This window comes from Osmerus eperlanus, chromosome 6 (assembly GCF_963692335.1).
Source record: "Osmerus eperlanus chromosome 6, fOsmEpe2.1, whole genome shotgun sequence".
Classification (NCBI taxonomy): domain Eukaryota; kingdom Metazoa; phylum Chordata; class Actinopteri; order Osmeriformes; family Osmeridae; genus Osmerus; species Osmerus eperlanus.
This window is the reverse complement of record NC_085023.1, coordinates 4,140,986-4,168,289: the sequence shown is the minus strand read 5'-3', so window position 1 is coordinate 4,168,289 and position 27,304 is coordinate 4,140,986. Positions and strand designations below refer to the sequence as shown.

At 41.7% G+C, this 27,304-nt stretch overlaps 6 protein-coding genes and 1 long non-coding RNA gene across 8 annotated transcripts; 4 read left to right on the top strand and 3 right to left on the bottom strand.

Annotated features, from left to right (window-relative positions):
• The first annotated feature begins 250 nt into the window (after positions 1 to 250).
• Positions 251 to 1,635, top strand: LOC134021955 (histone H4). Its single transcript, XM_062463082.1, has one exon. It carries the CDS (start codon positions 263 to 265, stop codon positions 572 to 574), a length of 312 nt encoding a protein of 103 aa, XP_062319066.1. The 5' UTR covers positions 251 to 262; the 3' UTR covers positions 575 to 1,635.
• Positions 1,636 to 4,082: 2,447 nt separating this feature from the next.
• LOC134021935 (histone H1-like) lies at positions 4,083 to 4,967 on the top strand. Its single transcript, XM_062463061.1, has one exon. It carries the CDS (start codon positions 4,102 to 4,104, stop codon positions 4,708 to 4,710), a length of 609 nt encoding a protein of 202 aa, XP_062319045.1. The 5' UTR covers positions 4,083 to 4,101; the 3' UTR covers positions 4,711 to 4,967.
• Positions 4,968 to 5,551: 584 nt separating this feature from the next.
• On the top strand, positions 5,552 to 6,009 carry LOC134021945 (histone H2A). Its single transcript, XM_062463072.1, has one exon. The coding sequence runs from the start codon at positions 5,572 to 5,574 to the stop codon at positions 5,956 to 5,958; it is 387 nt and encodes a 128-aa protein (XP_062319056.1). The 5' UTR covers positions 5,552 to 5,571; the 3' UTR covers positions 5,959 to 6,009.
• Positions 6,010 to 13,522: 7,513 nt separating this feature from the next.
• LOC134022735 (uncharacterized) lies at positions 13,523 to 16,652 on the bottom strand. Its single transcript, XM_062464486.1, has 8 exons — positions 15,733 to 16,652; positions 15,171 to 15,596; positions 14,929 to 15,049; positions 14,502 to 14,809; positions 14,166 to 14,373; positions 13,951 to 14,067; positions 13,711 to 13,838; positions 13,523 to 13,622 (listed from the first exon to the last, which is right to left on the bottom strand). The coding sequence occupies exons 1-8, from the start codon at positions 15,753 to 15,755 to the stop codon at positions 13,523 to 13,525; spliced, it is 1,431 nt and encodes a 476-aa protein (XP_062320470.1). The 5' UTR covers positions 15,756 to 16,652.
• Positions 16,653 to 18,952: 2,300 nt separating this feature from the next.
• Positions 18,953 to 20,547, top strand: LOC134021962 (uncharacterized). The gene is made up of 3 exons (XR_009930599.1): positions 18,953 to 19,053; positions 19,406 to 19,502; positions 19,692 to 20,547. It is a non-coding gene; the product is annotated as an uncharacterized LOC134021962 (long non-coding RNA).
• A 113-nt stretch (positions 20,548 to 20,660) lies between these two features.
• LOC134021933 (uncharacterized) lies at positions 20,661 to 22,809 on the bottom strand. Of its 2 annotated transcripts, XR_009930597.1 has the most exons (4): positions 22,269 to 22,809; positions 21,950 to 22,032; positions 21,214 to 21,716; positions 20,661 to 21,072 (listed from the first exon to the last, which is right to left on the bottom strand). XR_009930597.1 is itself a non-coding variant. In XM_062463059.1 (2 exons), the coding sequence occupies exons 1-2, from the start codon at positions 21,827 to 21,829 to the stop codon at positions 20,855 to 20,857; spliced, it is 834 nt and encodes a 277-aa protein (XP_062319043.1). In that variant the 5' UTR covers positions 21,830 to 21,913; the 3' UTR covers positions 20,661 to 20,854. The 2 variants fall into 2 exon arrangements, 1 of the variants encoding a protein (XP_062319043.1); XM_062463059.1 differs by lacking the exons at positions 21,950 to 22,032; positions 22,269 to 22,809 and having other exon boundaries at positions 21,214 to 21,913.
• Positions 22,810 to 24,028: 1,219 nt separating this feature from the next.
• On the bottom strand, positions 24,029 to 24,528 carry LOC134021951 (histone H2B-like). Its single transcript, XM_062463077.1, has one exon. The coding sequence runs from the start codon at positions 24,447 to 24,449 to the stop codon at positions 24,075 to 24,077; it is 375 nt and encodes a 124-aa protein (XP_062319061.1). The 5' UTR covers positions 24,450 to 24,528; the 3' UTR covers positions 24,029 to 24,074.
• Between the last annotated feature and the right edge of the window lie 2,776 nt (positions 24,529 to 27,304).

Below are 27,304 nucleotides of genomic sequence, written 5' to 3'. Positions count from 1 at the left end.
AGCTATCTCTGAAGTGTTTCAAGCTTGGTGCTTAACGGATGTAAAATATATAATTATATGTACAAATATGTCTGATTAGATCTGCTAAATGAATGAAACGTAAAATATACATATTTTCCCTCTCTGACTGAAGTTCCCTCCCATTGCAACGCCCTCCAAATAAGGGAATGGCCTCCTTCACGTCCGCTTACACAACATAAATACGCTGTCTCTGGGCAAGCTTAACTATTCTCATCGGTGATAACTACAGACTTGTAGAACAATGTCAGGAAGAGGCAAAGGAGGTAAAGGACTCGGCAAAGGAGGCGCCAAGCGTCATCGCAAGGTTCTCCGTGATAACATCCAGGGCATTACCAAGCCCGCCATCCGCCGCCTGGCTCGACGCGGTGGTGTGAAGCGTATTTCAGGCTTGATCTACGAAGAGACACGCGGTGTGCTGAAGGTGTTCCTGGAGAACGTCATCCGTGATGCTGTGACTTACACAGAACACGCCAAAAGAAAGACCGTGACCGCCATGGACGTGGTTTACGCTCTGAAACGTCAGGGACGTACTCTGTACGGCTTCGGCGGTTAAAACATCCACAAGTCCATTAACCGAGGTTCAACACAAAGGCTCTTTTAAGGGCCACCCACGTGTTACAGATTAGAGACTTTATTTCCATATTTCGGGTGTTTAAAAATTGTGATCTTTCTGGCTGTGAAATGATTTGTACCTTTAGAGTACTGTATAAAGGCATAATGAACACCTTGAGTAGCATAATATCGTCCGCAGTGTTCCGGTGGTCACGCTGTATCTGACGCATTTGAGCCAATGGTATTTATTGTAAAGCGGTTCATTATTCAGACTTCAACTGTTAATAGGCTGCTTGGGATCTATAAATGGGTTCTATTAGCCGGATAGGGGGAGCGCGTTTGACCGAGATGTGTCAGGTTCAAATCACCAAGAGCCACCCACTGGTCTCTACAATTGAGTTAGTCCATCGCACTTGTTTGAATGTTTCTATATTGCTGCATGGTATGTGAAACAACTATTGACTGCCGTGAACAGACAAGTTATTCTGCAAACTAAACAAATACAGTACAGTGTTTCAATAATTTAAGGACGGTGCAATAGTAACATCACGATTCCTCAATAACAATTGTCTTTGCAGTATGCCTTTGTAGCCCAGGTTAATCACATAATGATCGATACATTTGCTTATCATAGATCATTCTTTCAACATATGTAAATATTCAATAAGTGCATAAAATGGCAGTTTTTTTAATTAGTAATCATGTACCGACGGCAGCTGTGTAGAATCTCGTGGCTGCAATGTCATCGGGCGCGAGACTTCAGCGTCCTGTGTGGCGCGAATGGAGAGGGACGCGACTCATTTCATATTTTATATTTATATCTATTTTATATAAAATATATATTGTTTAGCTCTAGTATATTATTTAGCTCTTTAGGACATGTTTAGCTCTTTAGTATTAGACTTTTAAATTGTTATTTATACATTATGCTTTTTCTACTTTTTTTTTTAAATATAAAAAAAAAAAGATCAATATGTTCATTGTATGCACCTTCCTGCCATGGTAAATTCTGTGTTTGTGTTAACTTACATGGCAATAAAAACCTATTCTGATTCAGATCAAGTACTTTTTTCAAATGCTTAAAAAAAATTTTTTACTTGTCCTATTTTTTTCAAAACTTAACACACAAATCCAACAACTGCACACACAAAATGCAAAATGCCTCGCTTCTCTTGCAAAATGAAGCACTGCATTCAAAATATCACAAACACGTCTCAAAAGCACACATTTGTCTCATGTTGCAAACACTTTTGCGATTATATTAAATTTTTGGATATATCATATACAAACAGTTATTCAAAACCTAAAGTTCTTCTTTCATGAGCTCCTTTGTACATTTCTGTACAAGATACAAAAATGGTAAACACAAAAGCAAGATTGAAACTAAACTAAATTGTTTTACTATTGCATTTGTGGTTGTGAATACAGTATTACACAGTACAAAAGAAAGATTGTAGTAGGACAGCAACCAAATCTAATTTTGAAAAAGGTGATTAAATAATGGTGTGTCTGCCATGAACTGAAGAATACAGTAATATATACTATATTTTCTACAATATTGTCAGAATGTCTTCTTACAGTCACTGTACTGTTGCACGGTATGATACAGTAATCCACCAGACTGTGACCAATCATGCAGTGCACTGCAGTCAATGGATGCATGGGTGCTAAAATATATGTTTGTGTATAAAGTATACCGTGTGTTGTGCTGAAACAGCTATTATGTGTACATTAGAACATGTGCATATTACAGTATATTGTTAAATACCTGTTATCTTTTCTACAGTAAAGGTTCACATCATACCCACCACTGTAAATCAACTCAAATTAGGCTATGTATAGGCCTATTCTAAAGCCATGATTGGTTGGTGTTGAGTAAAGCAATGAGTGTTTGCACATGTGAGGAGTTAGAGTAAGCAGAGCCTGTTTAAGGCACTGATGAATTATTGTGGCATTTTGATTGGTTGTATTTGAAAAAGGAAATCAAGATGCTTCCTGTTAGAATTGTGTGTGTTACGTGGAGAGTTGTGTGTTGTGTTTTGCAAAAAGTGTTTTATGAAATTGAAAACTGAGTCAAAGGCCCAAAATGTGCATATGGTTTTGAAGATTTGAGGTGTAGTTCTGGAGTTTGAGTGTCAGGTTTATGAAATTGTGTGAAAAGTAAGGAATTTGTGTCTAAGCATTTGAACAAAAACTGTAAGTACTGATACTAGAAAAATCTACAGTAAGAAAGTATTTGTACTTTGTTACTTCCCATCTCTGTTGACTAGGAAAGTGCCACATGCATGAAACTTACTCTGCTTACTCATACTAGTCCCCTCAATGTACAGTAAGAATTATTTGATACTGGGATATACAGAACATAAATTACATGGGGGTGCATTTTAGGGCAGGGTATTTAGGGTATTATGTCTTGCCAAAAAATTAAGCAACAGCAAAAAAAACGTTGCACTCGATCAAATTCAAGATGTGTGTATGTACATTTTCAGTAGTATGAATGAGTGTGTGAACATTTCACATGTGAATGTGTTTCAAAGTGTGTGCGAGGATTTCACATAATGTGGATGTGAGTTTTCAGTCGTATGGATGTGTGTGTGAACGTGTGTGTGTATGTGTGAGGACAGTCTGAATCATTTCCTAAACAGCCCATCACACAAACAGGCTATTAGGAACTAAATACAACCACTTGTCCAGCCTAATGAAATAAATGAAAAGTCCTTATGACTCATACATTCCCCATCACCAACAGCATGGATATTAACATGTACTGGATCTGACGAGTCCGGCTCATACTGAGCATGTAGAGACCAGACACACACACACACCATCCACGGAATACAGTCACGCTCTAGGATACAGTAAGTCTCACAGTAACAAGTAACAAGTCTTACAGTAGGCTACTGCAAGATTTACAGTAAGGATTGTGTCCTTGGAGATGAAAAACTAGGGGAGGGAGAGCAATAGGGAGACCAAGATTTCCCAGACTTCAACCTCCGGTCCACAGCCCCACACTGTGTTTTGTATCTCCCAAAATAGACCAGTTTTAAGCCCCTGGTACCCCAGCTGCGTATTCTAAAACAGTTACGTTTCTCGACAGATTATTTGGCTCACTGGAAAACGTTTTTTCGTTTTCCACGACGGCCGTTTTAAATACTATTGGGGGCAAATGGCACAAACAACACGGTGCGCAGAGCTCCCTCCGCGAGGACAACGGCGATGATTTGAGCCGGCCACAACAAAACATAGAGTGCCTCCGGTCCACATACCGTTTTATTTTGAACGTTGAAAAGGCTGCTTGCTGCCCGATTTACTTCCAGACCGCAGCTCAATTCCAACAGGGATTTTTTAGCCCGTTGTTCACCGGGAGAAAACACAAGTGCCAACGGAGAGCAGCAACGGAGAGAAACTGGGTTGAGGGTTGAGTCTATACAGTTCTCATGTTGTATTTAAAGTCAGCGCTCTGATCGCCGCAGCGCTAAACAGCAGCCTCGCACATTCAAATCGCACACGTCCCACGAGTGTTTAGACATGGCAGAAGTCGCTCCAGCTCCCGCTCCTGCAAAGGCACCCAAGAAGAAGGCGGCAGCCAAGCCCAAGAAGGCTGGACCCAGCGTCGGCGAGTTGATCGTCAAGGCGGTGTCCGCTTCCAAGGAGAGAAGCGGCGTGTCCCTGGCAGCGGTCAAGAAAGCCCTGGCGGCCGACGGCTACGACGTAGAGAAGAACAACTCCCGCGTCAAGATCGCAGTGAAGAGCCTCGTCACCAAAGGAACCTTGGTCCAGACCAAAGGGACGGGCGCTTCGGGCTCTTTTAAGATTAACAAGGAGGCGGAGGCCAAGGCAAAGAAGCCCGTTAAGAAGGTCGCCGCTCCGAAAGTCAAAAAGGCAGTCGCCAAGAAACCCGTTGTTGCCAAAAAGCCCAAGAAGGTCGCTGCGAAGAAGCCCGCAGCTGTCAAGAAGTCACCCAAGAAGGCTAAGAAGACCGCGGCAGCCAAGAAGGCAACCAAGAGCCCCAAGAAGGTGAAGAAGACCGCAACACCCAAGAAAACAGTGGCCAAGAGTCCCAAAAAGGCAGCCAAGCCCAAAGCAGCCAAGCCCAAGGCAGCCAAGGCAAAGAAACCAGCGCCTAAGAAGAAGTAAACCTTAGTCCGCGTCTGTCCGTATTACAAAAAAAGGCTCTTTTAAGAGCCACCCACCTGTCCTGAAATGTGCATGATGACCATGTTGTTTGCTCGTGTAGGCTACCAAACACTTACACATGCATGATGGTCTTTCATAATGCTTAGTTAACTTGGAGTCTTTGGAACCCACTTCTGTTGCACCTTAAATTATCTTAGTCTCAGACATTAGCTAAATCGATGATAAATAAGATACAAAAAAGCAAATGGACTAGTTGCAATGGCACTTCCCATTTGGGATAATCTAGCGAGAAAACCATGACAAATGAAGAACATGATACAGCTAGCTAATTTGAGAAATATACGTTGCATGAGACTTTCATTGGTGAAAGGGCTTCGTGGAACTGTAGAGCTGCATATAAATGGTGCTTCTGCTATTAGCAACTTGCAAATAGTTGCCTGGAATATTAAGGGTGCAAATCCAATTTAAAACCACTATCACCAACTGGATAATTCTAGGCCTATAGCTCTGATAAATATGTATGTGGATATATGAAACTGTTGTCACTCCACGATTGACGAATGTATAGTGGACTTTGCATTCATTCATCCATCCATGCCACATTAATGTATGTGATTGGCGCCTTAAAGGAGGAGCGACTGGATGAACAAAGTGAAGTGAGGAGGGGAGGGAGACAAGGCGACCAAACGCGCCTTCTGCAGGAGAGAGAATGGCTCCACCCCCGAGTTTGTCACCACCTACGATTGGATCAAGACCCAACCGACATTGTGACCAATGAAAGCGTTTACCACCAGCTAGCCTATAAAGTCTGTACTCCGACAGACGCTTTTCACTACTCGTTTGAACAGAAATATCGCGAAGATGAGCGGAAGAGGCAAAACCGGAGGCAAAGCCAGGGCTAAGGCCAAGACCAGGTCATCCCGCGCCGGGCTCCAGTTCCCCGTGGGTCGTGTTCACAGGCTTCTCCGCAAGGGCAACTATGCGCAGCGTGTGGGAGCTGGCGCACCCGTCTACCTGGCCGCCGTGCTGGAGTACCTCACCGCTGAGATCCTGGAGTTGGCCGGCAACGCGGCTCGTGACAACAAGAAGACCCGTATCATCCCCCGTCACCTGCAGCTGGCCGTCCGCAACGACGAGGAACTCAACAAACTTCTCGGTGGCGTTACGATCGCTCAGGGTGGAGTGCTGCCCAACATCCAGGCGGTTCTTCTCCCCAAGAAGACCGAGAAGGCCGTTAAGGCCAAGTAAAGACTAAACCTTTGTTTCACGTTCCCCAAAGGCTCTTTTAAGAGCCACCCACTTCTCTTCAAAAGCGCATTGTCTTTCAATTCTTATCAAGTGACAAGTTTGGTGGACTCTAAATGAAAGCTACAATACATATTTAAAGATCCTGTAAAGTGGACCTGAAAACGAGTTTTAAGTTCGCCACACCAAAGAATGTGTTATTGACTACCCATCCAAATTCGAATGAATAGCAGAGGTATCTGGTATGAGTTGGTGAAAACCGCTAAATTGATATTAGGCTACTCGGTGTAGAATGATAGCTAATGTGTTAAAAGTAGCCTAGTTGGAGAGCTTGCTGTCTGGTGTCCATTTTTACTGTAACAGCTCAGGGGAACATTTCATTTATATGCATGTATGTTTCACTCATTGAACAAATAAATTGTAATTCTATTCGGTTTTGTTCGGCTTGACGTAGCGTCCATTATCTGGGTCGGAGGTAGGCAGCGAGGGGCGGAGATTCAGCTCCTTCAGGCGACACGCCCCCCAGTCTCAAGCAGAGAAGACTGCTGATTTTTCACGATTTCAAAGCCTAATTTAACATACTTGTCGGTGTTATTTTTTCATTCGAATTTGGATGGGTAGTTAATAACACATTATTCTGTGGTGTGGCAAACTTATAATTAGGGTGCTTTCACACCTGACATGTTTGGTCCGTTTCAATCAGACCATGGTTCGTTTTCTCTGAAAGTCCGGTTCGTTTGGAGAGGTGAGAACACGCATTCGAACTCTGGTGCGGACCAAACAACCGAACCATGGTCCCCCTAAAAAGACGGGACTCGGTCCGGTTCCAAGTGAACCATGGTTCAGTTCGCTTTAGGTCTGAACGTAATCGGACTTAATATTGATCTATTCCAGGAAGCAAACCAAAATGTAGTGCATTGTGGGTTGAAAAAGGAATTTACACTTGGCGGAGACAGCCGTGCCACTCATTAACAGCGAAATTAGTTTAGGGAAAACGTGGAGGAATGATGAAGTGAAGGCTCTTCGGCAAATATGGGCTGATGATCATATTGCAGAGATACCTGTGGAGACACATAAGAGTGAGGAATTACAATTATTTAGTGATATACTGAAATAAAGGGTCATTGTTGCACGGTGGACCAATGTTGGTTCAAAAATAAAAAACGTAGACAGCTAAAAGTGCGTGATGTTCAATGGCAAAAGTGGTAGCTCGTCAAAAAAATAATTCCCATGGTTTGATAACCTGGATATAATCCTGAGTAAAAGACCAACGAGCAACCCAAAAAACTTGGTCGTGCAACACCAAATCATAACAATTAAAGATAGTATTGCAATCGCAATACGCTACTGTTGCTCCATTGTTGTTCGTGACAAGTGATTTTCCCTCACACATTTTCTGTCCAATAGATTAACAACCTGTACGACAGTATGTCATTGTTTTTTTTACAAACGTCATTGTTTTTTTACACACGTTGGTTCGCTTAAAACAGGACCGTGTGAACACTATCCGGAACTAATGAAAAATGCAACAAAGTAGCAACTCATCCACTGATTCGGACCAAGCAAACGGATTAATAGGTGTGAAAGCACCCTTAGTTTTCAGGTCCACTTTACAGGATCTTTAATGTACAAATTCCTAGACTGTTTATGATATCACGTTGGTAGTCTTTTTCAGGTAGGGGCCTCTGTGCTAGATTTGACCTCTGTCTGTGACCCTGCCAGAAAGTAAAATGAACTGAAGTTCATTTGGTATTGTTGAGTCTCACCTATAAAACACAACTGCATCAAAAAGAGACCACAAAACTATCGACATAAGCCTCTACAAGTATTTTCCCTTCCCTCCTGGAAGTGTGTCAGGGCAATGTGAGCTGAGAGTCTGGGGGCCTAATTGACCCTTTTGAGCTGACATGTTCTCAGTGAGAGTGAACATGTGTTTATTGCCCTTGTTGTTTTTTTGTGTTCAGCTGGGCCTGGTGTACAGGTAAGACCTACTCACCTGCTCAAGCTGAGGTCATTTTAAATTGAATTTTCAAAAGCAATTATTCACAACAAAATAAAATCAAGAAAGAAATATAGGAGTAGAAAATGTATGCGACTATTAACATAAGTGTGCATGTGTAATTTTCAATAAAGCATTTCAAAAATAATAATGCACAACCTTTTTAAAAATGAATGCAATTAACAACTATTTACATACATGTACATGCATTGTTAGTAATTGCAATATGCAATTTCCTGACTGATGGTTTCTGATGGATGTATTTTGCTGACAGAAATAATAAAATAAAATCAATCATGCTAGTCATTTATCACACTAAATAAATTGCCATGTGTAAGTAATGTATTGATTTGGTAATCACTGTTATGGATTATGGATTGGAGTACTTACACAGCAGATGTTCCCGTCTCTGGAGATACTGGGAGGATTCTGGGAACCCTGCAGCGACCCTCTTCCTTTTTCCTGGTGGCTGGCCTTCTGTGGAAACTGGGAATGTGGTGATGAAGCTAGAAAAGTCTTTTTCGGAAGGCTGGTCGTCCTTACTTTGTGGAGGGCAGGTCTCTGAAGTGCTTTAAAGATTAAGGAAGATAAGGATTAAAATGAGACACATGAAGACAACTTCGTACACAATTGTGAGATTTAATTAACGTGTTGTTTTGTGTAAAATGAGGATGCTTACTCAATCAAGGATTCCAGCATTAGAGCTCTGGCCAATATAACCTTTGGCAATCGCATTCGATAATGCTGGTTGGCCAGAAAACTGTTATGGGCCATGTGATGTGCCACACCCTCCTTTTTATGGAACGCCGATTTGATTCAAAATTAAATAAATAGGTAAGTAAATGCATAAATAAATATGGCTATGAAATAAACCGTGAAACAAAATATGTCAATAAATACAGCATATATAAATATAGCATCATATACATATATAGCTGAACCCATTTACATAAATAAATAAATACATGGACTAAAAATGTACAGAACATAGACATTGATGACCATTGAAGTCCCACTAGAGCAAAAACACAAGTATTATCGTTAATCCACTGCTCGTCAATGCGAGCTGATCAAGCTCACCGATTAGACCAGGGGTGTCAAACTCATTTTAACCGAGGGCCACATCAGCATTATGGTTGTCCTCAAAGGGACAGTTGTAACTACGATGTAAAAACATTGTTTCTAGCTGTAGCTTTTGTGAACATATTCTGCTGCGATTGCAGTCCGCCTTTAAATTCTTGGACAATCTGCAGTTTTTCTTGGAGGATACATGTGGCATTATTATCTGTGTTTGGTGTCAAAATGCCAATGGAGATTGTACTCTTTAATGACCGACATCGCCTCATTTAACACAAAATACATACCATTTTTTCTCCTTGAAGCACAAACATGTATTTGCTTTCCCATCTCTCTTGAAACTGCCTTTCATCCAGGGCCGGATGCAGCCTGCTTTGACTGGGGGTGCAGTGAACATTGCTGGGGGGTATCATGATTACGGAAAGGGATCGTATTATTTTTTATATTGATACAATTGTTTAGTTTATCAATCCGAGTGTTAATCAGGCGCGGAGCCAGGCGTTGTAAACATTCAGGGATTATCCGAAACCTAGGACGCATTCTGAGTTTGATGTGATGCTAGATAGGGACTTCCACAGTTAATGCTAGCGTGCATAGCGCACAAGTTACTTTTTTTGCCCTTCACAAGAGCGCAAAATAGCTTTTTGAGCTTTATGTAAAATAAACATTGCCGTTTTCCAATTGGTAAAACCTTGTCTAGTGAAGGTGAAACATGCATATCGCTTGGCTCAGTACTCTAACCAAGTTCGAGAGCGATACCAACTTGGGTTGAATGCCCAAGGACCTTGGCTGAAAATGCGCATGGGGTACGTTTGCAGAACCGGCTGCATTGGAGTGCTTTCATTCAAACCATGCTCGCCTTCACCCACAGTTAAACTTGGAACTTTGCGTTGAACACTGATTTCTAGAGGCCGTATGTCGTAACTCTGCCGTAACATAGCCTAATCGAAATGCATTGTGGGAGATGTAGTTTATGGTCAATGCATGCTGTAAAGCAGAGTAGACTTTTTTCAATAGACTATTTAAGCTCCCAAATGTGGCCCGCCACCTCATTTTATGTGGCCTGCGGGCCTTTAGTTTGACATATGTTGATTAGACCTACTTCTTCCATTTTTGTATTTATCAACTACCTTGGCGTCCAGGCAACATTTTGGTTTGATCTAAAATAACTGGTTACCCTGGGCACACCGTAGACGATACCAGAGTGTACCTGTCACATTTGTGGGTTTCTCGAGGCAATATCCATATTAACCACGACATCACAGCCCTTTATGACACTACATTACCAAGGAATACTTAGGTCACTTAACCCAGACTATATAAACACAATACGCTTAAATGCGAACACTGAGGCAAAGGAAGAGTATACAAGTGGTAATATTCTACCCACAACACAATACTGAAGGTGTGGAATTGATGTGATTGAGCATCCAGGTAACTTTGTTATGTGTCTAAAATACATAGATTTGTATTTTGTTTCTAACAAACACACAAGTCAAGTCAGTTTATTTATAGAGCACATTTAAAAACAGCCAATGCCAATAAAAGTCATCACATAAGGCAAAACAACAATAAGTAGGAACAACAGACAAACAACACAATTACAGTGAGCACGAGTGACCCTAAACTGACTCGAAAGCCAAATAATAAAAATATGTTTTAAGACGAGACTTAAATGTCACGGTGGTGGGGGATGAAATTGGCAGTTTATTCGTAGTAGTGGAAGTGGAGTAGGGGCCACAACACATTTATGTGCATCGCGTTTCTTTATTATGTACTATACAAATTAATCAAATCAAATCTTTTTGTATAGGGCGTCCCACACCTGTGCTAGAGGCAGAGATGTTCACGAGTCCTTTTATCAGAGTCTGAGTCAAGTCTGAGTTAAGAGTCCAAGTCAAGTATGGAGTCTCTGACCACGAGTCTGAGTCATGTCACAACCATAATGACATATCACTACAGCATATCGATTTTAAGTATTTAAATGAATCCTAATTTCACCCAGGCCATTGTTGTAAATATGAGTAAGTGTTTAGCCAACTGGCCTGGTTAATTAACAGTATGACATTTTACAGATAGTGCTAAGATCCTTAGATACCATGTACAGGTAAAATACCATTGTGCAATAGAACATGCTCAAAACATCCTCTAAATGAAGGTCAACATTTTCTTACAACTTACACCTTATACTAATATCATAAGTTTTAGTTATGATAGCTTATATTTTCTGTATTTCCCCTCAATCAATGAAAACACAAAAGAATATAAAACAATTTATTATGTAGCTGAATAATATAATAACAGTGCAATGTCAGCTACATTTTTAGCAGCAAATAATAATATTCTAAACAATTAGCTTATACTGCTGTAGCTAACAAATCTTCACCAAAGTGAGCTCCACTAGAGTGGTGTAGTCTATGAATTAATAATCCAAATGAGAAAAAAAAAAATCTATAAATGTTACAATGTTTTTCATCAAACCCTTTTGTGTGATATTTTACCTCATTGTTTTAAGAGATCATATGAAAGAAATACATACGTAAGAAGGGAGATTGACAACTAGACAAACATAAATGTACAAACATTTTCCCGATCTGACTCAATGTAGCTGCTGGACATTCCAGATACAGCCGCTATAAAATAATCTATTACTAATAATAAGTCTCGTGTCACCAGTCCTGTTGTTACCGAATGCCGATATAATACAAAATGCCTGATTGTAAGTGATAATACATAATAACCAATGTACTACAAAATAAAAATATTGTTTGTTTAACATACAAATCATCAGAGCGCGCTGATCACTGCCTGAAAAAGTGCAGCATGCGAACTTACGTAGAAGCCGAGTGGGGAACGGTGCAACAGAGAAAGATTTTGTTGTCTTGGGAGAAGATAATGTCATTCGATTTGGATGTGATTCTTATAATAGATGGGGACTCGAGTTAGAGACTCGTACTCGAGTCGCACTTAAGTCACATTATCATTGACTTGCGACTTGACTCGACGTATTGCGACACTTCACTCGGAGTCTAGATGTAAAGACTCGTAGACAATACGAGTCATTAGAAAATACATAGGCCTCCAGAAATCCTCGAAAATTCCTATAGCTTTCTGTCAGTATTTTGCATGAAAGAAGAAAATTAGAGCAAGCGAGAGGAGAGAGAGGGCGTGGAATAGGACAAGCAAGCATGGCAGCTCCACACGTGCCTTTTGTCATTTTGTTTGGTTTTACCGATATTAAAAGCACAGGAACGAATAAGCGCAGTGCAATATGCAAAAATGTGTCACACGAAAATAAGAGATGCAGGATCAACAGCATCAAACTTCATCAGGCATCTTAAAACACACCCCGAGGTCAGTTTTCTGTAGTGTAATGTTAGCCAAGTACGTATGATGGCTATAGCTAAAGTAAACGTGTGCAAGGGCAGGATATCGAGTGATGACTTGGCATTTAGTTAAGACTAACTAGCTATCACATTTAGGGCTGTCCCCACTCAGTCGACTAGTCGATTTTCTGGTCGATATGCTCTTGGTCGACTAAGATTTTTTTTAGTCGTGCTGCTTTATGGCAGTGTGAGATCTGATTCCCGCTTGTGTCACCATTGCTGAATTAAATAAATGTTCTACAGAAATTGTAGGTGACATTATTTAAGATAAATAAAGCAACTCAAAAAATATATAATTTAAAAGAAAAGTTGTTACTGTTTTCCTTTTCGTTAATCTGCGCTTTGGCACGAGCACAATTGGCTGCCGAACTACAAACTCTGCCATAGCCTACTTTGTCGGTGTTATTAGTCAAAATGGCAAATAAATCTGTGGTATGGCAGCATTTCATTAAAGTATTCAACGTACGGTACGTTGAATGCAAACTCTGCCAACAACGGTTTATTTTTCATAGTTCGTCGAATATGATGTAGCCTACCACCTGAAAACCGTAAATTGGCCTACTTCACTCATGCTAAAGCGCTGGGTTGAAAAATGAATATGCCTCTGGCTAGAGGTTACTTCCTGCACATCTTGCACACGAACACGGTGCTCGATAAGTCTCAAACAATTTAAGACTTGGTCATCGATGTCTATGTTCTGTAGAGCACTAAGGCCAGCATGCCATCTCTGACACCACTAATACCAGCATCTGCACTACAGCTTGTTTTTCTCCATGTACCCCACAAGGTCTTCCTATTACCTAGTGCAGTTGCTTTAGTCTGAAGATAACCACGACCCTCTCAATTGCATGTAGGATTGGAAATAAATACAGCAAAGAAATAAATGTGGCAATAGGAAATAAAAGTCCCATGAAATAAATACATGTCTTTTGAAAAATGTAATTCTGAAATAAGTAGGCCTACATGTATTTATTTACGTAAATGGATTCAGCTATATATTTATATGATGCTATATCTATATATTTATTGCCAACTCTTTTTTTCACGGTTTATTACACAGCCATATGTATTTATGTATTTACCCATTTATATATGAAATTTTGAATCAAACGGCATTCCATACCTTTTGGTTCTCCATAAATGCTGCTGCCTGTGCCTCAGCAGCCCTTCGGACCTCAATACTACTGGCAGGTTGGAGTTTGTAGCTGCAGTAAGAACATTTGACATGAAACGTTAATTGTGATGTGTCTGATAATAGGGTGAAATAGCACTTGCATGTAGGTAGGAACAGACCTTTCATGGAGTCGGGCGACATCGTTTGTGACCCTGTGAAGAGGTTTGCCATTGGATGAAATAAAGAACTTGTCACAACTATCCTTGAGGTATCCAGGGCGAATTTCCTTGTAGTATGCCTGTAACCACTGTGGGAACAAGAAAGACAATTACTTGACTGCAAAACATTGTGAGTAATATATCATTTGTATCATACAAAAATAACAATGGTAAAACACATTTGGCTGCTAAAGGATTTACAGCTTCCTCCTCCAGTGTCAAGGCAAGTGTGACGATCTGTAGTGTTTTTGATCTGTGTTGGCGGATGCAAATCACAGCCCTGCCACCAATATGCTTTCTACTCTTCCACTCTTTCACCTGGAAAACATCGAAAGTATTTAAATGCATTTCTAAATAACCATTACAGCGTATTCAGGGGACAAACTCCATCAAGCTGTTAAACTAGATGCACCTACAGTCATGCCCTCCACAGCTCCTGTGAGCTGAAAGTGACGAAACACCATGATCGCTTCACAGTAATAGCGGAATGACGTCTTTTCACTGTCAAAGACATGTGATTCATCCATTAACTTCCTGAAGATGTTAAGGAAGTCTTCCTTAGCGACGTTCAAAATTTCCTGGCAATCTGCAACGCTGCGCATGCCATCGGATAATCGATTGTTTCTAGATTAAACAAGAAAATAATAGAAAAAACGGGGGACGAGTTATTAAACACACCACACTCAGGATTACAGTAGTAAACAACAAAGACATTAGTGGTAATAAGACAATAGCGAATGAATAGCACTTACTTTATGGTGACCGTTTCATGTACACAAGCCTTGACAATCAGCTTCCTCAGTGTCTGCAGCAGGTCCTTGTACGCTTGGCACATGGAGTGGAGCTCTGCGCCTTCCTTTCCCGGACCCAGCTTTATCTTCAGGAAGCCTACGAACCGTATCATGTTCTGGATGTACTTCAGAATGGTGGCTGCGCTCATGTCTGTCAGTCGTAATCTTGTCAAGTAATCTCGTGTCTCTATGCTCTTCTTGAGGAAGTCCAGATTTGGCTCATCCCCCCTGGGCTGCAAATACCGCAGGAAGCGTGACACTTTGTCAACCTTTGAGAGAGACGATGAGAAATAAATGTTAGCATTAACATCATAAGAAGAAAGTAGACATATGGAACATTATTGAAATGGGTGTTCTGGCTCAAAATGTATGTGTAAAGTGATCTTACCTCCTGTTGGCAGTTGGTGATGCTGAGACTGTCCGTGAGGTACCTTTTGAAGTCCGAAATAAGACTGGCATCATCAGGAAACTTTGAATATAGACCCGCCTTTAGCATTTTCTCACGCACACTGGGGGGAAAAGACGAGGGGAAGAATTAAATGACGAGTTGTAGAATTGAAAAAAAAGTTGTAGTCCAGATCATAAATTCAACCTTCAACATAACACATGTATGCAATTTATGATACTTACCTTTGCCAGGAAGGGTCTCCTGTCCTCTCATCCAGATCAGAAGAGGGCAAGTCCCTGTCATCAGTCCCTTGTGGTGAAGAGGGGGGAGAGGTGCCAACACATATGGTGGCAGTTGCTGAGGTGTCGTCACTTGCAGAGTGTACGGCCATGGTCTCAGGGGGCATGTTTCTGATGAAGTACTCCATCCCAAGAAGCTCCTTCACCAGGGCCGAACGACATTCCAGGTGGGGTAGCATCTCACAGATACGGTTGTAATCCCAAATCCTGGTCCGGGTCCAATTCTTGGTGGAATCCTTGGCCTTCTGCACCTCAGACGCTCTTTCTTGTGGTGTGCTGTTTTTCATACAGACCCTGGCCAGGTGTTGAGACAACGCGTCCTGTGGCTTTTGGCACAGCAGACAGTACACAAGTCTGCGATTAATAGACCTTCATGATAAACACAAAAAGGTACAAAAAAAGACATAACAGTGAAATAAGAAACTCAAGCTCAAAATGCAGAAAATGCTATTAAAGGAAACATCCATAACATAAGAACGTTTTGCTGTAATAACATCAGTCTTACCTCTTCTCAGATCGTTCAGCCATAGTGAAAGTAGAGTAATGAATGGTTCTTCAGGTAAGCAGGTAGAAGTTCAGGTCAGAAGTTCAAGATCACTAGATGAGCAGAGCAGTGCGGTGTTTGAAATGTCCTCTTCTATTTATACAGAAATATCTGCCAAGCTCGCCTAGTGTGATGTAATTGTACAGACGGAACCTACATCTCTGTTTAGTAGGGGTAAATAACTCTTCCCTGAAAGGCTGGAGATCAAAAGATCTGTCCTGACCCCCGGATCAACTAGTCTCAAGCCTATTCTGCCTTCAGGAAACTAATATAATAGTTTAGGCTTTCGGATTTGGAAATGTCACATGTGATGGCCTAAAGAATATAACACAAGCGTAAGTGTCTGTGTGTGCACCTTACCCTGTATATCCCTGACCGACTATACTTTACTAGCAGAGGATGAGACGGCCCCTACTCCAGAGAAGATCAAGAATTTCACAGTACAAACAATAGTTAAAAAGTTTCAATATATGTTTTAATATACTAAATCAATTGGGAAAATAAAAAAAGTGTATCGAATTTTATTCAAAATCACCCATGGGTTCACTTTTCATGGTTATTGTTTAAGCTTGTTACCACTATTGTTGGCCAACTTACTAAACCTGAGCGCTCAGATATGATTTATCCTATTGATCTAAAGACATTTTCATTTAACCCCTTTCATTCACCGCTTCAAAATATTGAAAATAACATATTGGATGGATGCATTAACCCAAGCTATGATAACATTGACTTGGATGACATTAACAGCAGTCACAAAAAGCAATAAACACTAAGTGTCACAAATCAGTGTCCTCTCACCCAAAAGTTGTTTTAAACAACAATGGTTTCAGTCCAAATAACAAAAATACTCTGTTCCAAGCGGAAGTTTCCAAGCGAAATCAAATCACAGAACCCTTTTTTGTAAAGTTACACAGATTCGGTTGTACTGACTTTCCTATTTCAGTCTTAAACTTATAACTACACCCATTACTAAAACATGTGCTTTTCTCACCTTATTTTTCATTAGTCCCCCCAAACTCCAAACATTTAGCAGACGCTCTTATCCAGAGCGACTTACAGTAAGTACAGGGACATTCCCCCGAGGTAGAAGTATAGGGTGAAGTGCCTTTCCCAAGTACTTTCTGATTAATAGCCCGATTCCCTAACCGCTCAGCCATCTTTCCCACAGATCTTGATCTGGTCATTCATGCTTAGCTAGTATATGCACTCTAGCTAGCCCTTCGTAGGCATCCTTCCACCCCAAGATGAGAGGAGTGTACTGAGCGTGTGATGTCTCTCCTTAGCGCATCAGGTATGACGACACGTTCACCCCAAAACACTATTCCGTCTGGGTGAGTCCGTTCATCCTGAAATGAAAAGTATGGTCTGATTTCGCTGTCTTTGACTTGTCATTTGGCCAACCTTGTTGTATGGTTTCAATGAGTCTCTGCAGTGTCGAATCCTGTGTGGTTGACTTAGATGTCCACATTTATATTTCTTTATTTATCCAACTGGGCTGTTGTTCTGGCCACAGCCCACGCCGCTAAATCCTTACCGCTAGCAACGAACAGTACAATGAAACTCATACACGTCTTTTCCAGTTCTCAAGCCAAAACTGAGAGAGATATCAAGACAGTAGCTCTTATTTATAACTTCCCAAACCCCGCGGGATTACCCAACATCCCCCCAACCTTACTGTCTGCCCTGGACTCTGAATGCATGAAAACAATAAAACAAGAACTATAACACAGGGTCGTTACAATATTAACAGTCTCAACTTCAGCTTCTACTGGACCAAAGTTCAGTTTCAGTTCCTGAGTTTTTCTACTATACTCTGTACAATATTGTACTCTGCTTTCACCTACTCTGTTTTAGGCTTAAATAGTCTCCTCTCCTCTCACTGTGTGTACGAAAACAAAAGTTTGCATCATTGATAGGCTAAGCACTTCATGAGGACTCCACTCTATAGGCCATTATCACGCTGATACGTAGTACTTCCGCATTCAGTGATCTTTGTGCACTGCCACTTCCGGTGGATCACTCATCACTCTGGCGAACCTATGATGGACGATTATAAGTTAACTTATACTGCATCCCTGGTAAATTTACCCAAAATAACTTTTTCTGACGTACATCGACTAACTGAACAACACTCCATCACAGCCCGCTCCAAAGTGGACAAGGGATACAGTTTATTTTTCGAGAACTTCATCTACGACTACGAAGGTGAGTGGCTACTAGCTAGCTAGCTAACATAACATTAGCTAGGTAGGTTAGCTTATGCTAACGTCAGTTTGGCGTCAGCTCAGATGTTCGTATGGTTATAATGTGTTTAACCTACGTTAAATCCAAGTAAAGTAAGATTATTCACCTTTAAATGAGGCTGAGTCAATTCACCCTTTTAATTTGTATTCTGATAGGAAGAACGTTAGCCTCTGTCAGTGTCAGCTAGCTAACGTCAGCATAGGAGTGTCCCTTTTGCTAGAATGAAAAATCCACAGTATATGCATTAATTATTTTGTCCACCAGTGTCCAACATCATTGACAGGGCGGTGGCTGTCAGGTCTAGGTGTTACAGGTCGATGAAGAAGCGAGAACAGCCCCATTATTTGAAGGTTATTTTAAGAAGCTAAGGCATAATGGCAAGAAATGTAACCCCTTCCACTGTTGCCTGTTTACATCAAGTCAGTCAACAGCCATGTGATTTGTGACATACGTACGGTATGCAAATATCAATATATATCATGATAATGTAACTTTGCATTTAAATTCTTTAATATCCTTTTTGTTGAATCCAGCAAGTTAATGGTGTAAGGGGTTAACTACTCTACTGCGGTTGCAGATTTCCTAGACTGCGGTTGCAGATTTCCTAGGATTTTTGGTTAATTGTAATGCTCTTTCTTACATTTCTGTATCATTTGCAACAAGATTTTCATTTTAGTTTAACTTTAGCAACTAACATTATTAGTGTTGTCTTTAATGTAGATTGTTTTCCAAGCTGATGCAGCCGAACTTCAAGAAACCTCATGCAGCTGTACAGCAGGCAAGGTTCTGTGCAACCATCTAGTGGCCTTGTTGTTCCAGAGTGCCCATTACAGCATGTTGCAGGTGAGGGCTGTGGTCTGGGATGTTAACATGGGCAGGTTGATTGGAGTGACACTGGTTCTAGAGGTCTACCTTTGATTGTTAACAAGCACATCCCGGTTTGCTTTTCTATCTCTTGTTCTGCAGTTGAGAGCTGTACCACCACCTGTGGCCTGCACAAGCTCTCTGCAAACATGGCATCGACCAAGGACAAAGGTAACATTGTAGCCGCGCGGAGCTGCACCGCATTGAATAGAATTCCAGTCTATTTTTCAGCCGTGGCGTGAGCTGCCCCAAGTGCCACCCTTAACACCACGAGCAGTGTATCCCAAACGTTACGCCTGGGACACACTGTTCGCGGAGCGAAGCGTGGCACACGGGGCAGCTGAAAAATAGACTGGAAGTCTATTCAAAGCGGTGCAGCGCAGCTGTACGTCTGGCTACATTGGTTAACATGGGAGTGAATTGGAAGCGGTGCCACTCTGTGTGGCTACCGCGAGCATAGTGTTTACACCATTACAAGCAAGATACTATTACAATCATGGCTACTTGTTAATATCATTCCCAGGGGATCCATGCAGAGCCGGTTCAGGACTTGGTTGTTAGGAGACCAAAGCCATCTGCCAGGAGTGTATGCAAATCAACACTCTATCAAGCATACACAGGTAATGTTACTGTAACTAATATCATACTGTTGGCTGCCGTATAATACATAATTGTATCTTGCCACTTTTATACACATAATTATGTAGCAAATATAACACACAGTAGTGTAACAGCAGTGAGCAATTCTCCAGAAAGACAAGAGATGTGTGGATAATTTAACACTTACTGTTTTTAATTTTACATTTCAGGATCCCTCCCAGACCCGCAAGTCTTGTCTCTTGGGGAAGGACTGAAAAACCTCAGGCCGCAACCACTAATATCCTCAGTGCTGCATGGCTTGTCTCAACTCTCCATGGTCGACTCCAGGTTCGGACCTGTGCCGCGAGGTTCACCCCTGTCCTACCAGTGTCCTCCTGTGGTCAAACGCGGAAATTATGTCCAACACCCAGGTGCACCAACATTCCCTAAACTGCCTTTAGAGGGGTCAACATTTCCCACTACTTTTCCAAACGTTGACCCAAACTCCCAACAGTTTCTCCATTTGGACAGCTTAACTGTGACACACGAGATGGCAGCTGAGAGAGAGGAGCAGACACGTGAGCAGTCTGAGTGCCCATTATGGCAAGCTTTACGCAAGCCTAGAGTGACAGCTAGTAGGTTCTATGAGGTTAGCCATGTGAAAGGGCCGTCTTCTGGTCAGACCCTGGCAGGGCGGATACTTAAGGGAGTACACCAGACTCCCGCCATGAAAAGGGGCCTTGAACGCGAGCCACAGGTGCTGGAACAATATTCAAAACATTTCAATGTAAATGTCTCACGCTGTGGATTTGTTATCCATCCCGATGCTCCTCACATCGGGGCTAGCCCCGATGCGAGGGTATATGAACCTAGTGCCATTCCGTGTTTTGGGCTTGCTGAAGTTAATTGCCCAGACATCTCCAGCATTTCTGAGGCAGGACATGTAAAAATTGTGAATGGTCAGGCAAAACTGAAGCAGAATCATAAATACCACTGGCAGGTTCAAGGCCAACTGGCAGTAACTGGATTGAGTTGGTGCGATTTTATAACAGATACTGAGGGAGACTTAACAGTCGAAAGGGTCTGGAGGGATGATGAAATGATAAGAGATGAAAAAGAAGGTGGACCTGTACTTCTTTGGTACATATATGAATGTGTATCTTCAGCAGAAAGTGAAATGAACTGAATGAATAAAGGAAATGAATGAATAAAAGATTTTATTAATTCCCTTTTTCTGAGTACATTTACATATTTACATTATTTGAATACTTTCAGGATGGACTGACCTTTACAATTGATTATAGATGAATGACTTCTCATTCATTATATACATCTCATTCAATATATACAATGTATTCAGTATACAGTTGAATGCATGTGATCGGGGGAAACACTATTCAACAGGGATGTAGCCTTTTAAATCAAGTGGTCCCTGGAAGTTGGTCATCACACAGCAGACGGTCCACAGCTGGTTGACTGTCCCAGACAAGGTTAGAGGGAGAGTGTGTTCCCAGATGCGATATTCCTTGACTCTGCGTATTGCTCTTTCCACGAGGATTCGAAGTCGGGCGATTGCTTGTGTTTTTAGAGCATCCTCTTTGGTGAACTGCGCTGTGGTTAGAGATGAAATAAGTTCATTTCTATTATTTCAGTGAGTGCCTCAGTACTTTTTTAAACATTTGTCTGCACACCTTAATGATTATCATTTTGGTCACAGTTTTAATTTGAAATGTTCATTCCTTTCATGCCTACCTGTCATCTTGAAGGGTGGTATAATCAGCATTGCCCCACGGTCAGCTAGCAGCTTCTCGATGGTGAAACCCTTGTCTGCCATGCAGCCATCTCCTGGCTCCAGTAAGTCCAGCAGTCCACTTTGTTCAGTCAGCTCTCGGTCAGAGATGGAGCCGGTGAAGAGACTTGACACAAAAGTCACAGCACTACATGGGGCAATCCCAATTAATCCCTTCAAGGTTGTCGTGTTTTTGTACGATGAGAAAACCTCAGACTGGAGAGTGAGGGATGATGGATTCTGGCATCGCACCTCGGTGCAGTCGATGATTACCCGAACATCTGGACTGTACTGCACAAATTTGCTTGGCATGGTGTTCTTGACTTGCTGTTTACTCATCCAGATGGGAAGGGAGCCAAGGAGCAGGTAAAGGTAGTTGGCCCACGTTATAACAACACGGGAGACAGTGGACACACTGACCTGAAACATGTCAGCCAGCACCTTCTCTTGCAGGCCTGCAGCAACTCTGCAGCAGAAAAGAAAAAACTCATCAACCAGTTGCAGCCTACGCGTTGGACTGGGAGAAATGGGTTCAAATGTTTGTCCCTTTTTCTGAGCTTTCGACCAATAAACCACCATGGAGGCAGATGGTTGAATTGCCTCCCAGAAGTGACAAAAAACATATCTTGACGTGAATCTTGTGTAAAAAAGGATGTCCTTGTCTGAGACACAAAATCGGTGAAAATGCACTTCACCCACTTTCAGCTGTGACAGCTCTGTTGTCAGCTCCTTGATTTTGTCTTCCAGTTGCTGTATGTGTGCAGCAGCAGCATCCAGTGCACCTGTATGAGAGGAGAGAAAAAATTAAAACATCTGACCCAGATTTTGTCTGTGACTTGCATATTGGAAGTTTTTTGGACCTCTAAAGCTACATGAAATAGCTTTTTATAGCTCAATATTCACCTTTACGTTTAATCAAGTAAGATATAAAATGCAATGTTTGTACTTGTGATGAAGCTGGTAGGTCATCATGAGGAGGTAGTCCAACATTTCAGAACACCGGCAAACACTGACATACCTGGTTTAAGAGCAGAACCGTAATCATGTTCTGTCATCACCACCGAAGCAGCGACCTCCTCCATCGCCTCTTCCTCACATGGTAGGGGCTGCTCCAGAGGAAGGGCTGGACAAACGTCATGGCCTAAGCGAGTTGATGCTCTTTTATAAGCAGACTCCCTTCTTGGCAGTCCCCAGTTGTTCCACTGGAAACGGGAGGGCACAGAACCGATTTGCAGACGCTTGATGCGACCTCGGTTGGTAAAGTTAGCCACGTCAGGTAACGCTAGCCTGCTAGCACTACCTGTAGCGTTAGTGTAGTCTGATTCACTAAAGTGCCGGCTACAAACAAACGTGCTACCTTGTTTTATTTTAAAGTTTGGCCCCTCATCCCGGCGAACCGCTTTAATCCACTTCTTCCTTAGACTCAATTCAGTCGGGAATCCATGGAAACTTAAGTAGGGTTGGCGTTGTTTGTTCGATTTACAAAGTGGAACAGAGCAGTGACATCTAGCCTTCGTTTCAGCCATTGTTGAACTGCGCCGGAAGTGGACATGCACAAAGTTGACAAATCCCGCCCATGAAACCCGGAAGCGTGATAATCCCCTATAGTATTCTGCTTTCATCTTCTCTCTTCTCCTCAGCTTTCACTGTGTTTTACACACAAAAAATACAATTCAAACGATCTATTTTAATGAGGTTTCAAAAAGAAAAGATGCTGCATATGACAAGCCGCTGATAAGAAAAATGAAGAGTTGACCTTTGAGAGTCTTCAACAGCTAGAACCAACCAGGATATCCAATTCGGAAGTCGTTATCCGATGGATCCTCGGATATAAGTTTCCATCTTTTCGGTTTTCATTTTGTCTACTGTTTGTTAAGTTAGTTTCATTCAACTTAAACCCTAAACTTCATTGTACTTGTTTTTAGATAGTTTATTCTCCATTGAGTCTCTCTCCATTCGCGCCTTTCAATAGGACACTGAAGTCGCGCGCCCGATGACATTGCAGCCACGAGAGGAACTACACAGCTGCAACTAAACAGTGTTGCCAACGGCACATGATTACTAATTTTAAAAGACAACAGCCATTGTATACACTTATTGAATATTTACATAACTTGAAAGAACGATCTATGATAAGCAAATGTATCGATCATTTAGATCTCATTCACTTAGGCCCTGTCGTCCATATTAACCTGGGCTACACAGGCACATACTGTAAAGAGGACGTTGTTAAGATTGAGGAATCGATATGTTTAGTATTGCACTGTGGTATAGTATTTGTGTTCATCACACATTATTGTTATCGAGATGTTATTGTTGCGCTGTGCTTAAGTTATTGACACATTGTTTGCTCTGTCTTATCTGTTTGGTTTGTTCACCGCGCCTGGTAGCTAAGATGTGGATACTTTGCGATGTGGCTAGTCAATACAGCCTATTCGTTTGACTGACCACAGAAAGACTTAACTGCATTTATGATCCATGGTGTTCTGCAGCAGCCTACTTTCATATGCTCCATTCTTAAGTGGCTTTGGGCAAAAACGCCAAATCAGCAAATAGACTGACGCACACGGAATCATGACAAATGACAAGGCAATTATCCCTAGTCACCGAATGGTCCACTTTCATGAAAACGGTGGTGTCGGTAATATATGTTTTCGGCTGTAAATAAGAGTAGAATAACCAGTCCTTGATAACGAAGGTTAATAGTTGGTTCATGTATAATACAGGAAGACAATCGAGCAAATGCAATGGACTATCCTCAATGTTAGAGACCAGTGGGTGGCTCTTAAAAGAGCCTTTGGGGTGAATTTGAAGGGACGCCCGTTTACTTGGAGCTGGTGTACTTGGTCACGGCCTTGGTGCCCTCGGAGACGGCGTGCTTGGCCAGTTCACCGGGGAGCAGAAGGCGGACAGCGGTCTGGATTTCCCTGGAGGTGATGGTTGATCGCTTGTTGTAGTGAGCCAGGCGAGACGATTCTCCGGCGATACGCTCGAAAATGTCGTTGACGAAGGAATTCATGATTCCCATGGCCTTAGAGGAGATGCCGGTGTCGGGGTGGACCTGCTTCAGTACCTTGTACACGTAGATGGCGTAGCTCTCTTTCCTGGACTTTCTACGCTTCTTGCCGCCCTTCACGGCGGTCTTGGAAACGGCTTTCTTGGAGCCCTTCTTGGGCGCGGGCTTTGCTGGCTCTGGCATTGTCAAGTATCGTTGCTTCTCAAAAACGACTGGTGAGCAAGGTGGTTGGTTACCCGGTATATGTAGCAGGACACATGCTAATTTTGAGGCACGCCTCCTGCTAGTCGCTGCACTCAGCTAGGATGTGACTTTCGCGAGCTAAACTGAAATCTACTGCGCGTGCGTGGGATTTACCGACCCCTCCACCCTTCCCTTCAGTAATCATAAACTGAGAGTTATAATTACTAAAAGGAAATATTAGCAACATTTTTACACCACAATCCACAGCCAATCATTTTCATCAATCATTAATGTCACAGCGGAAATGTTTGCTCTATGCTTGGCGGAGATGGGCCTACTCAAAGCTAGGAACTCCCTGAGCAGTTTACCGCGTAGTTTAACCAGAAACACGTGGTTAATGACGTCAGAAGATTCGTTTGGTTGCAGTTAGGTTAGTCGTTTGGTTAGTCTTTCGGTAGGCTACGTTCGACTTCATGCAGCGCCGCATTCACTGCTTCAATATGAAGTCGAATACACCTAATGTTATCTACGATCATTCTAATAAAGCATTCATTGAGCAGGTACTAGTATCTAAAGTGAGGCACAGTACAGGTAGCCTGGTCCTAACCAGACCCTCGTACATTTGATTTGTACATAGGGTCTGGGATCGCTCCATTGACAAGCGTTAATAGAATAAAAACGACCGGAAGAGCCGGGTGCCTAACCGTAAATGTAATACCACCTACATCCACCGGGGCCGTTGCTTCAAGCAGAGGGGCGAGGGGTGGGGGTCTGGTTTATTCCTCTTGAGTCAGAGAGGCCAATGAGGTGTTTGTCGTGTTAATTGATTCTATGTGAACATGTTTAAGTTACTTGATTGTGTTAATGTGTATTAGCCAATTAAGTGTATTTTCGTACGTGAATGTGCACTTCATTTATACGTTTTGTATGTACATTTCGTTTATTCTGTGTAAAACACCGTTTAGAGGGTTAATTGAAGTTCATGTATTTAGTTTCTTAGTTCTGACGGCATTGTTGGGGCATTAAAAGCTACAAAGTTAGCATGTACAAGACATGTTGAAGACTACTGTCCAATACATGTCTGTTAGAAACCGAGAACGACATCAGCCTTTGATTCAACTTGAGGGGAGTAACATATATTGTATATTATAGCTATTTTATACTTTATATTTATTTTACATACCTTTCCCCTTAGTATTAGTACTAGTTAGTTAGACTTTGTACCTTTAGTATAGTTAGACTTGTTTAAACTTACACCACTTATTTTAAGTCTTACATTTTTGCAGGCACCAGCATGTAGAATATGGAATAATCTAACAAACTATTAATTCCTTGTTATAACATGTGTTATATGGTAAAATATATCAAAACAACCAAAAACATCCCACCATGTTTGCCTAGAAGGATTGCATATATCCTGAAACAATCCTCCGTTCTCCACCGGTTCCTCTATTTCTGTGACTTATGTCTACTCTTCACCATGCCAAGAGGTTGTTCTGTATTTCCGTACTGGGTTTTGTAGCTGGACTTTTGTACATGTAATTAATTTTTGCATGATGCAGTGGAAAGTACCTTCACTACATTGGCTGTTTTTTTTGCATACACAAACTACAAGTAGAAATGGATACTCACTGAGAATATTTATTTGTTTTTCACATTACATTTATGACTATATGGGTTATGTTTATGGAATAAATGTGGTTATAACCAGCTACTTTAATCCTTTAAAAACAATATTTTGTGATAATGTTCGCCATACGTAACGCACTCGTTGCATTTCCACTCTGGTTCCATATGAGGGCGCTCACCGGTGAGTGCAGAATGAATGGAGGTCTATGGAGTTATACCCCTCTAAATCCACTTTTCTCCGGATATAATTTTTTGCCTAGTAATTTGAATGTTGCATTCGAAAGGGGAGGCAAAGAAAATACACACTGCTGGGTGTTTGGATTTTTTAAAAGTCGCTTTTTTGTTATAAAAAGACTTTTAAAATGTAAATGACGTCATGTACATCGTACGGCCAGAGATACTGATTTACGACAAGCACTGAGACTTCCTTTTTCTCTCTCGAGGCATCGACAACACAGCTGACAAGTTAGGCTCGCCCTGTCAATACACGTGCTAGAAAGAGTTTTGGTTTGCTAATGTTTCAAAGACCACGCCGAAAGCTCTGACATTCTGGTTCCACTTCGGATGCTATCAAGCGGGATCTCTGGTTGTAACCAGTCCTTCACCAACCAATCAGCATTCATTAGCAGAATGCTAGCGTGTTACGGGAAACGACTGTGGAAGAAATTGGGATTTCCTGTGTGCTTACATTATTCACTAATCAATAGAACTATTTATTGGATACTAGTTAGTACGTTCTCATGTAAGCTTGCTATTAATAAGAGTATATTGTGTCTATGTGTCAGGGTTAATAGATGTTCGGGGTCAGGAGAAAGTACTGGCTAAACGTTCCTTGTCATGACTACAAGGAGAGCTCCAACTATGAACTCTCTAGTCTGAGAGTTATCATGTGTTGGGAGCAGTGAATCTCTTTCTCTGAGACTGTTGTAATGTCATTACTGCCTGACTGTCACAATCTATCTTTACATTCTTGTGCCCTATAAAAGATGGTCCTCCGGCTTTCAGAGCTGAGAGAGACATGATTGAGACCTAAGCCTGGTGTTGTGTTGTCATTTTATTGTTGGGTCTTGTTTTCTCTCCCAATCTTCAGATTGATAATACTTATTAAAATCCAGAACTCAACTGAATTTAGTCACTCCGTTTATGAAGAGACGGACAAAACACTTTCTTCATCACGGCTCACCCTGTAAGACATTGAAAGGACATAACTTTCGACCTATAATCCA